Source organism: Lissotriton helveticus, chromosome 10 (genome assembly GCF_964261635.1).
Source record: "Lissotriton helveticus chromosome 10, aLisHel1.1, whole genome shotgun sequence".
Classification (NCBI taxonomy): domain Eukaryota; kingdom Metazoa; phylum Chordata; class Amphibia; order Caudata; family Salamandridae; genus Lissotriton; species Lissotriton helveticus.
In genome coordinates, this window is record NC_136071.1 from 91577636 (window position 1) to 91589661 (window position 12026).

The following is a 12026-nucleotide window of genomic DNA, read 5'->3' on the forward strand; positions in this document are numbered from 1 at the left end:
GACTGCTCGCCCACACTACCACAAATAAGGAACTTTGGGTTTGCATTGAGCCCTGTACGATTCTGAGGGAATCTCTAGACTCTGTGCGTGGTATAATCACCTAGTGGTATATCATATACACAGCCAGCTTCCTACACCATAGGTTTTCTAGCCATTCCTGAAGTGGTCTCATGTGAAGTCTTGGGTTTGGTAACAGGATGCCTGAAGCCATCCTTCATAGTCGTTTCCCCACCATTCTCACTGTCAGAGCTTGCCCCTTCCAGTACAGCTGTATCTCACTTGATTGCACTACTGTCCCTTTTTTGTAGTTGAGGTATTACCTCTTGCAGGGTCGTCATTTTGCATCTTTGTGTTTTTATAAATTTGTTTAAAAACCTCAAGTCTACAATTGGTCTGAGTGACCCATCTATCTTTGGTATAAGGAAATATGTATAGTAATTTCCCTTGTGTCTTTCTAATCATGGTACTAATGCTTTGAAAGCATTCCTTCAACCTCCTTGAGTAAATGAGAGGTTTCCTACTTCAAATGTACTTTTTTTCTTTAGTCCTCTGCATTTATTTATTTATTGAGCTTGTTGAGTGCGACAGCTACCCACAAAGGGTTTCCCGGCGCTGGAACCAGAAACATTGAGGAGTCTTCTCTAATTTTATGCAACATCCGAATTGTATTGCGCTTGAAACCCACTTGTCTGTGATGATTTTCCTCCACTCCTGGAAGAAATTTGTTTTTCTGCTTCTTACTGTTGTTGAATGTAGAAGTTCTTGAAGTGCTATGTTTGTTCTTTTGTGTGTCTGTACTCTTACAGCTTCACGCTAGGATGTTTGACGAGTGTTGTTTGACAAGTCACTTATTTGCCAGGGGTCACTCCCCTTTGTGGTTATCCTCTTCCGGGTGGGCGTCTGCAACAGGACTGTCGTCCCTGTTGGTACTGCCAGTTTTACGGCAGTTGTTGACTTGCCCGACTACTTCCCTGATATGACTGTTAGTACATCTGATATGATATTCCTGGATGGAACAGGTCACTTTCTCTGGGTCTTCGTGAGGGTACTGCCCCCCAATGCATATTGCCTCTGAACTGTGAAGCCCCAATTGACGTCGCTGTTTCGTTGTTCTTTTCCAACCGATTTAGTTTCGTCAACTGCACTCCTGAATACTTTATTTATGAGAATTATTGAGCGCACAAATACCCATGGGTATCTCGGACCTAAAGAAAATGCTACTTACCAGTATGCATCTGTTCTTGGCATGTAGAGCTGCAGAGTTACACACTATGCATAGATGGCCACGTAGTGTTGGGCCCGGATGTTTGCAGTTTGTTTTGTAGTAGAAAAGTCTTTGGAAGTCGATAGGTGACTCCTCCTTTGGATGATACTGCGCATGGGCATCGGCTCCATCCCCAGATTGTTTTTCTCCATTAGGGAAGTGATGGAGCTGTACAATAGGTAGTGATGTCCATTTGATTTGTATCTAATTAAATTAATACTGGAACAGATAAAGGTATCCGGGTGGGCGTGTATAACTCTGCAGCTCTACATGCCAAGAACAGATGCATACTGGTAAGTAGCATTTTCCATTCGAGGCATATGAGCTGCAGATTACACACTATGCATAGATTGTATAACAGTACCCACACCTAGCAGCGACCACCAGTATCTGTTGCAGTTGTTTGAAACAAGTGTTTTTAGTACAGCCTGGCCCACAGTGGCTTGTTGTTTAGTTTGCACATCTACACAGTAATGCTTTGTGAATGTGTGCGGTGTAAGCCATGTAGCTGCTCTGCATATGTCATCTAGGGGAATGTTCCCCAAGAATGCCATTGAAGCCCCTATCTTTCTTGTTGAATGGGCTTTTGGAGGAATTGTTAACGTACGTTCGGCTTTCTGGTAACATATTTGTATGCATTTAACAATCCATCTGGCGATCCCTGATTTTGATATGGGGTTGCCTTTATGTGGTGGTGAAAAAAGACACAAAAAGTTGTTTTGTTTTACGAAAAGTTTGTGTCTTTTCGATATAGTACAGTAATGCTCTTTTGACATCTAAGGTGTGCAGAGCTCTTTCTGAGACTGTTTGAGGCTGCGAGAAAAATACGGGCAGCTCAACTGATTGGTTTAGATGGAATGGTGAAATGAGTTTAGGAAGGAATTTAGGATTAGTACGAAGAACCACTTTGTTATGATGCATTTGCAAAAAAGGTTCTTGAATGGTATGCTTGTAGTTCAATAACCCATCTGAGAGAAGTAATTGCTACTAGGAAAGCTACTTTCAAGTTTAGGAATTGCAATTCACATTTATGTAATGGTTCAAAGGGAGGACCCATTAATCTTGTAAGAACAATGTTCAAGTTCCACACTGGTGCTGGTGGCGTTCTGGGAGGAATTATTCTTTTGAGTCCTTCCATGAAAGCTTTTTTAGCTGGTACTCTAAAAAGAGATAGATGTGGTCTATTTTGTAAGTATGCTGCATTGGCAGCAAGGTGTAGTCTGATAGACGTATAGGCTGAATTATACTTTTGAAGGTGTAATAGCTATCCTATGATGTGTTGAATAGACACGTCTAAGGGATTTATTTGGTTGTTTTGGCAGTATATGACAAAGCGTTTCCACTTAGCAGCATAAAATGCTCTAGTCGTGGGACGTCTAGCTTCTTTAATAATGTTCATGCATTCTGGAGGAAGGTTGAGGTATCCAAACTCTATGACCTCAGGAGCCAGATCGCTAGGTTGAGCTGAGCTGGGTCCGGATGTCTGATCTCTCCATGGTTCTGTGTTAATAGGTGTGGTACTACAGACATCTGCAACAGCGTGGTGTACCACGGTTGTCTGGCCCAAGTTGGAGCAACTAGAATGAGCATCAGGAAATGTTGTTGTAGTTTGCGTACCACTAACGGAAGTAGTGGGAGAGGAGGAAAAGCGTACACAAATAGTTTTGACCAGTTCATCCATATCGCATTGCCTTTGGACAATGGGTGTGGGTATCCGGTAGCAAAGCTTGGGCACTTTGCCTTTTTGTGGGTGGCAAAGAGGTCTATCTGAGGTTGTCCCCACATTTGAAAGAACGGGTGAAGAACTTGCGGATGAAGTTCCCACTCGTGGATCTGCTGTGTTTGTCGACTTGGTGCAAAAGGGGGTGGTGATTGACGGAGCATCTGAACCAATCAAACACTCACACCCAGTCAACAGATGTGGGCTTAATCCATCACCGTTCTTTAGCCCACTCTGCCACCCCAGTTCAGACATGGCCATATGCAAGGGTCAGACTGATTTGCATATGGCCGTGTCTGAACTGGGGTGGCAGAGTGGGCTAAAGAACGGTGATGGATTAAACCCAGATCTGTTGACTGGGTGTGAGTGTTTGATTGATTCAGATGCTCCTTCCATCACCACCCCCTTTTGTACCGCTTTGTTCGCCATAAGTTGGCAGGGTATGCTCAGACGCGAGTCCCTTGCTCACTTTGCCACTGGATTCAAGCAAGCCTGGCTGAAGATGGCTGTAATGCCAGAAACCGGTCCTAGGAAGCTTGTTTCCGGTCCAGGGAAGGCATGGCTTGGCAGTTCGGGCTGGACTGTTCCCATGAGGCACAGGGTCAGACCGATTTGCATATGGCTATGTCTGAACTGGGGTGGTAGAGAGGGCTAAAGAACGGTGATGGATTAAACCCAGATCTGTTGACTGGGTGTGAGTGTTTGATTGATTCAGATGCTCCTTCCATCACCACCCCTTTTGTACAGTGTTTGTCGACTTAGCAGATCTGCCATAGTGTTTGGTACTCCTGGGACGTGTTGGGCTAAGAAGAAGATCTTTAGCGGTATAGCCCATCTCCATATTTGCTGTGCTAACAGAGAGCTGCAGAGAGTGTGTTCCCACTTGTTTGTTTATGTAGTACATCGCTGTCATATTGTCTGTGCGGACTAAGACAGCTTTGCCTGACACTTGCATTTGAAATGCTTTTAGGGCTAAAAACACAGCTAGCAACTGGCTCTAGAAACAGTCGCCCTTTGGAAAGGTTTTGGTGTTCCACCATTGCAGAGAACGAGGAGTCCAACCGTCTACCAACACTAGGTCTGTTAGTTGACCTTGAGCCTGGTTCCATTGCGTGCTCGGCACTCTTGAAGTGGACGCATTTGCAGTCTTGCGTGAGGTACTACAAATATGCAAGATGCCATCATTCCTATGGGCTGCATGAACACTCGAGCTGGTAGCGAGTGTTGCGGTTTGAATTTTGTTAGGAGAGTTTGTACACTTGTTATCCTGGCTGGAGAGGGATAAGCTAGTGTTAGTTGGGGGTTTATTGTAGCTCTGAGATACTGTTGTATGTGCGAGGGTTGCAGATGCGATTTGGTGTGATTTACTGTGAATCCCAAGTCGTGAAGCAGTTGAAATAGTAGCGTGAGTGTGTTGTACACACTAGCTGTATGAGCTGGCTTTCATGAGCCAGTCGTCTAGATATGGGAAGACATGAATATGATGTCTTCTTAAGTGTGCTGCTACTACTGCTAGGCATTTGGTAAACACCCTTGGCGCTGTTGTGACTCCGGATTGGGAGCACTTTGAACTGGTAGTGCTGCCCGTCTAGCACAAATCTGAGATATTTTCTGTGCGCTATGACGATGGGACTATGGAAGTAGGCGTCCTTGAGATCTAGGATGACCAGGAAGTCGTTTAGTACCAGAAGTGGAAGTGTGACCATGTGAAAATGGTCCGACTGTATGTAAATGTTTAGAGGCCTGAGGTCTAGGATGGGTCTTAAAGAGCCGTCCTTCTTTGGTATTAGGAAATATAGTGAGTATACTCCTTTGTTTTTCTGATGCTCTGGAACTATTTCTATTGCATTTTTCTGCAGGAGGGATATTACCTCCTGTCTGAGTAGTGTTAAATGTTCTTGTGACATTGGACGTTGCTTGGGTGGTATGTTTGGTGGGGTGGATGTTAGTTCTAGACAGTAACTTGACTGAATTATTTGGAGCACCCAACGGTCTGATATGAGGTTTTCCCAGGCTGGTAGGTATTGTTGAAGTCTTCCCCTGACAGGAGTGGAACGGGACGGGGGAAGGGGAAGGGAGTCATTGGGCAGGGGTAGAGGCAGAGCGGGAGTTGTTATTTTTACCTCTGCCTTGGTTATTGTTACCCCTGTAACCACCCCTTTGATAGCCCTTGCTGTAAGTGGACTGTGTAGGGCTATGTACGAGGTAGAAGCTGTGTCCGAAGAGTATCCCCTGGTGGCACCTCGATAGGATGAGCTACAAAATGAATGTCTGGGAGCCTGCAACTGCAGGGCTCCCATAGATTTGGCGGTATCTGTATCCTCTCATTTTTACCAGTGATACATCTACGTTCAGTCCGAATAGGTGTTGCTCATCAAAGGGTTGATTAAGAATGGCACTTTGTATTTCAGGTTTGAACCCTGATATGCGTAGCCAGGCATGTCTACGTAATAGGACGCTGGTGTTAACTGCCCTAGAGGCAGTATCTGCTGCATCCAGTGCACACCGAATAGAGGTATTTGTGATGTTTTTCGCCTCTTGGATTAGTTCATTTGCTCTATCTTTGTACTTATCAGGGAGGTGCCTCATTAATTATTCTAATTCGTCATAATGTGCCTTGTCGTATCTGGCTGATAATGCCTGTGTATTGGCGATATACCACATGTTTGCTGCTTGAGACGCTGTTCTTTTCCCTGATGCGTCAAGTAGCTAGGCTCTTTATCTGGTGGTGGAGCTTCCCCTGATGTGTGTGAGTTTGCTCTCTTACGTGCATTGGAAACTACAAGTGAGTCTAGTGGTACAGGACCTATAATATATGCTGGGTCTGAGGGAGCAGCTTTATAATTTTTCTCTATGCGAGGGTTAATGACCCGAGTTCTGACTGGGTCTTTGAAGACATCAGGAGCATGCTTAATCACTCCTTTAAGAATTGGTAAAATGGATGAGGACCTTTGTGCACTATCAAAGTTATCCATTAAAAAGTCTTCATCTACAGGGTCTGTATGCATGTCTACCCCATGATATTGCGCAGCCCTGTGAATTAATTGATTGAAACCCATAGTGTCTTCTGGTGGGGAAGGCCTTGAGGGGTATATGTCATCCTGAGGGACATTTGGGACATCTGGGGTGTTATAATCATCCCACGGGTCAGGTGATCCTGTAGGAGTAGCTGGATAAGGCATGTTACCCCCCCCCATGTTTTGGCTTTTTAGCAATGTCTTTAACCGGAGAAGCAGGAGTCTTTTTCGGCTCCGAAACTTTTTTCGATTTCAAGGGTTTTTTCGGTTCCGGTATGTTTTTTTGATCCGATGTTTTTTTCGGTTCCGGTGTTTTTTTCGAATCCGAAGCGGCTTTGCTTGGTTCCGACCTGGGTTTCGATGCCGAAGAAGTAGTGGTATGTTTCGGCGCCGGTGGTTTGGATGTCGGCGTGGCCGGTGAGGTCGTCTTTTTCGGTGCCGGTAAGTGTGCGCCGGCAACGTGCGAAGGCCGACTCGAGCAGAGTCGCCTGAAGGCTTCATTAGCTTCTTAGCACGGCCCGAAGGTGGGGCAGTAGAAGCAGTGTGTCGTTGTGCACCTGAGCCCGAGGGTGTGACTGGGGCCTTCTTTGGGTGTGTCGAGGAAGGGTCGGGTCGACGGTCTTACTTACGACCCGCTGTGCTGGAGTTTTGTCCTCGACTTCGCAGTCTTCTGCCTCGGAATTGCTGTCGACGTCGTATTGTTCTGGAAAGTTGACGCCTTCCTCAAAGATGTCATCCGGAATGGAAGATGAAGATCAGGCCATTGTTCGCCTCGCTCTTTGGTCCCGGATAGTCTTCTTGGAGCGGAAAGAGGCACAAGCGGAACAGTCTCTGGTGCCGATCGGGTGTCCACACTAAGTTCGGCATCGATATGGTGATTCTGTGAAAGCACAGAATAACCAGGTCGCCTAAAGAGGGGTGAATCGGCCCAGGTCGGGACGCGGGTGTCTAAATATGGGCTAGAAGACTGTGCCAATAAGCCCTGTGGGAGATCCCAACGTCCGCGACACGGTCGATCAGTCACATGATCGACCGGTCGAAAGCCACAGAGAGATCCAACAGTATCAGGACTGCAGCCCCGCCTCCATCTACTATTTTCCTGATTTCATCCGAGGCCTTGATAAGAGCAGTTTCGGTGCCATGTTCCCTTCTGAATCCGAACTGAGATTCATCCAGGCAATTGTTTTGGTCAATGAAGTCTGATAACTGGGCATTCATGACCTTTTCAAAGATCTTAGCTGGAAATGGGAGACAAGCTATAGGTCTGTAACTGGTGACATCTGATGGATCCAGATTGCTCTTTTTAATAATTGGCTTGATGACTGTTTTTTTCCCCAAATAGAGGGAAATATGCTGGTTTTAAACATCAGATTGAAAATCTCAGATAGGTTGGTGCCTATAATGTCAGGGAACAATTTGAGAGTGGGCGGAGGGCACGGGTCATCGGGAGATCCTGAATTGATGGGGGAAAGTATGTGCGAGATCGTTTCTGGAGAGACCTGATTAAATTCCTGCAAAGAAGGAGCAGGGTTTTTGTCTGAGTGTAATTGAGACATCACAAGAACAATCTGTATGTTCATGAGAAACTGCTGGAAAAGATGTCCATGAATGGTGAATTTCATACGTTAGCTTGTACTTTAGATTTGAAACCTTAAATTCTTAATCAGACATGGTGTTGTGCAGTAATGCCTATCACCATTTGTCTGCTTGATGTTTCTGCTGCATCCAAAGCAGATACTGCCGATGTTTTTGCCACCCTCAACCAAGTGTGATGGCCTCTTTGGGTACTGCTCTGGGATAGGTCTCATTAATTCACCTATTTCCTCCCAATGCTGGTCGGCGTGACGATCAAGTAGTGCTTTGGAAATTGCCACTGGTTTGCAGAGCACTCTTTTCAACTTTTCATCCCATAAAGACCATCCTCTAATTCTCCTTATCTGGAGGAGGTCCCATTGTGCTTGGGACGTTAGCTCTCTTCCTAGCAGTAGATATTATTGAATCTGCTGGAACTGTTCCCTTTATATAGTTTTGATCCTTAGAAGAGTATTTATACTTCTCTGCCCTAGAAGTGACAGCCATATTGCTGGTTTTTTAAATGGCTGCTCTCTAGGATCTAAAAACACTTGGGAGCATAGGTAAAAAATGCTTCCTTGATTGTGTGGACAGGAGTTTCTAGCAGAAAACATGATTGTTGTCTTTCCACCCCATAGCTATCTGCGGCCTTCTTTATAACCTGGTTATAAATCCTATCATCATCAGGTAGTGATGGCCTTGAAGGATGTGTCTACACCTTCTTCTGGTGAGTCTATTTCCAGATCTTGCCATTTTTGTCTTATAGTATTCTGAAGCCTCAGAACCCTGGAAGATGTGTTCTCTCTCTTCCTCATAGAAGGTGTTTTGTTATTGATCTTCTTGAAGTTCAGGAGTTAAAGGTGGATCCATTTCCTCAAGGCATCTGTCACTATGATCTTTCAATGTCAAAGACCTATTTGGGATACAAAACTGTTTGAGACTTTTGTTTAAGTCTTTCTTTTTTTGTAGAAGACTGGCCATTTCGACTTCCAGCCCTCTCTTCTTCTCAGTCTCGACTGTCTTCAGTTGGATGTCGAGATTATCATGCTTTCTCTTTGACAATGGAGAGTCCTTCGAAGACAATGTGTTCTGCGAACCATGTTGTTCTGTTTTGACTGCTACTGTTTCAACGTTGATGCGTCTTTTCCTCGATCATCCTTTGTCATGGATTTTGCAGGGGCCTTTACCGTTGGGGTGTCCTTTTCAAAGGATCTGAGGGTACTTTTCCGTCTGGTCATGCTTGCGGGAGTCGAGTGCTTCGAAGCCAATGCTGCCTTTGAAGATTTAGAGTCAGATGTTCTTGACTCGGTTAAGATCTTCACGGGTGATGTGAGTGTCTGACCTCTGTTTGAGAAGTGTTTTTGTCCCTTTGGTCAGCATCCACGATCTGGATGTCTTCCTCCGTATCCCCTTCTGGACCTTCGGTGACATTTTCCGAATCATCGCTGGAAAGGTACAAGTCTCGCAGAGATGGAGCGGGATGTTGGCCCTGCATGGTATGTTGGGCTGTTCTCGGTTACTGTCTTACCCTCAGAGTCTTTCGGGTGAACGCTGAACAGGCATTGCAATTTTCACTACGGTGATCTACCTACAGACAGAGGTTGCACATCGGGTGCCGGCCCACCTTGGCAAACTTATCGGGACAGTTTTTACAAAACTGGAATGGTGTCTCCTCCATCACCATGTACACAGAGCCCCCTGCACGTACATTCTCCAGAACTGTAGCGGAGGATACCTGGTTCTGCCCCCAGAGCTTCTTCGGTGCCTTCTTCTGATGTCTTTTTCACTCCAGTAGACCTTCGACTAATCTTTCTTTATTTTCTGCAACTTGTTCCTTCTTATTGTTGGAGCCTTCTGCACGGATCCACTCCCAAAGGTGGGGAAAAAAATTATGGCGATCAAAGGTGGGAGCTTCCAGAGGGACACCAAATGGAGGTATGTCAACACCCACTGACAAAAAAAAAAAAAGAGTAGAAGGACAAAGGTTTTTGGGGTGAATTCCACCAACCACTAGATGACGGAATAACGCACAGCATGTGAATCCAGAAAAGATTCACGCTGTAAAACTCATAAAGTGCCTCTCCCCATGAGTGAACGTCTGGAGGCTTCCTGCTTTCTCTCAAACAAAATCATGTTTGAAGGTTGTAGACAGCATGGTCTAGTGTAGCACAAACTAAAAAACTATTACCTTCCAAGGAATTTAGTCTGATTTAGTCAAGCACATCAATACCACTAGCACCCCCATGTTTAGGTCCATTGGTAGGCAAATCAAGAAACCCTGCACTCCCTTGGCCACTGGTGCACATTTTTTAAGAGTGAGCAAGCAAAACATCTCAGGTCACAGAGTTATTTAGCAATTCTAACAGGCAGAAAGTGTTTGAAAAGAATGAGAAATGGGTTTGCAATTCCTTGAAGCACTTTACCTCTATAATGTACTCCTGAGTATCCGCCACAACAGAGGAAAACTCCACCAGAACTGTATTAGGATCCTCAGAGACAAGCGTTTCTGCCATGCTGTCAGAGGACTGATTTTCTTCAGACACCAGTACTTCTTCTACATCTTTAAGTGCAAGTAGACAGCCACCTAGGAATATATTATGAGGTCCATGTGGACAAAATGTTAAACACCAAAACGTTTAGGCAAGCCTAGTTTGAAAAAGTAAATCTATTTAAACCAGATGTGATGTTGAGTATTCAGCAAATAAATCCCATCATGTAGGCTATGAAAACAAAGTTACTTACCTGCAACTTTGGTTCTCCAGTATTGGTAACTTTCATAGACTCCCATTGTTTGTATCATTCACCGTCGTTGAGATGGGAGTCCCGGTAAATAAAAAATACCATAGAGATAGGTACAAAAAAAAAAGAATAAGGCCTAGGCCTCATCTCATTTTGTAGCATATCCATCTCTTTTTTGTAAAAGAGACCAAATAAAACGAACAGCCAATCAGAACAGCCTCACCCAATAGAACCTTCCTGAGAGAGCCTCAGATTTTCATAGCCATTGTGTAACAATATAACTGAAGATGCCAAAGGCTGAGTTTTCCCAGGGGAGGAGAGTGGGCGCATGGGAATCTATGAAAGTTACCAATACTGGAGAACCAAAGTTACAGGTAAGTAACTTGTTTTCTTACTCTGGTATTCGAACTTTCATAGAAGCTGGCTCACTATCTGATATATAAAAATCAGATGTATAGCGTAAAGAGTCAAGGGGGTTCCCTTATGAGTGGACAGTGAGATTGTCATTGCAATCCCAAGGTATTCAGTTAGGGGGTAGTGTGGTTGAGCAGCTTTAGGCTTATCACAGAAGAGTGCAGGACATCTGAAAATACACACAATGGTCACCAAATGAGACTCGAGGAGGAGATCCACACCAAATTATAAAAATAGCAAGTATCTTTCTATATGTCGCTCAGGTAAGTACATTTCTAAATATTCATTCTTTTTAGGTTAAAATGTCAACCGTGCAATTTCTGGGAGACTGCAATGTTACCCTATAGGGGGAAAAGGTAATGCGGCATCCAGATATAGTACAACTACTTATGGAACACTTCTCCAGGAGTTAAGGAGGGGGGTGGGCAAGGTCCAAGGCAGCACCAGCAGAGCACCAACTGCAGCAGCACTAGGGCGGCCAGGTGCAGAAGTTCAGAACAGCGTGGGTGCCCAATGTTAATCTACTGAGAATGGTCGTGACAGAAAGATGCTGCAGACTTCACCTGGGTGGCTAGTTGGACTAAACCAACAGAGGGGCTCAGGCCTTACGATGCTCAGGGACGTAGGGACACTGTTGGTCCTCTTCTCCACAGCCCAGGGGTGACTGCTGAAGAGTTGCCTGTAGGAGATGGGTTTTCTTATTGAGAGCAGTTGCCGTAGAAGGGGGCCTGGTACAGAGGCTGCAGGAGACATTGGGGACTCCATGAGAGGTGTTACCACATGCGACTGTCTCTGGAGGGATGGGGGACCATGCTGACACAGCTGGTCTACTACAACTCGGGCTTGCAGCGACGAGTGCAGTGGTGTCTACAGGCGTGTTTATGTTCAGGGAGTATTTCCACGGGTCTTTGAATGCCTGCAAGATGCAGAGAAGCAGGTCAGCTGCTTCTCGGGAGGTCTTGGTTCCTGGGTGAAGTGTTAGCAGGTTTCCTGGACTTAGAGGACTCAGCAGCTGCAGGACAGTTGACTTTTGGTGCAATGGGTGAAGGCAGGCAGGGTTGGCGCCAAGTCAGTTGCAGTATCCTCTGTTCTTGCAGGATGCGACTATTCTCATCCTTTATTGTCTTTCAGGTTGGCAGGATGTTGTTCTGGTGGCAGGGGCTTTCCTAAATACTGAATTTAGGGGGCATTCGAGAAGTGTAGAGTAGTAGCCAATGGGCTAGTGACCCTTGGGGTCACTACGCCCCCTATATGACCACTTTCTGTTGGAAGTAGGCATAACTGTCCCAGAATTCCCAAG

At 45.3% G+C, this 12026-nt stretch overlaps 1 protein-coding gene across 1 annotated transcript in view; it reads right to left on the reverse strand.

Annotated features, from left to right (window-relative positions):
• E4F1 (E4F transcription factor 1) overlaps positions 1–12026 on the reverse strand; it is a 213464-nt gene that overhangs the window by 20931 nt on the left and 180507 nt on the right. Inside the window, exon 12 of the mRNA XM_078664834.1 lies at positions 9997–10157. Within this exon, the coding sequence (XP_078520960.1) occupies positions 9997–10157 (161 nt within the window). The remainder of the gene's footprint in view (positions 1–9996; positions 10158–12026) is intronic.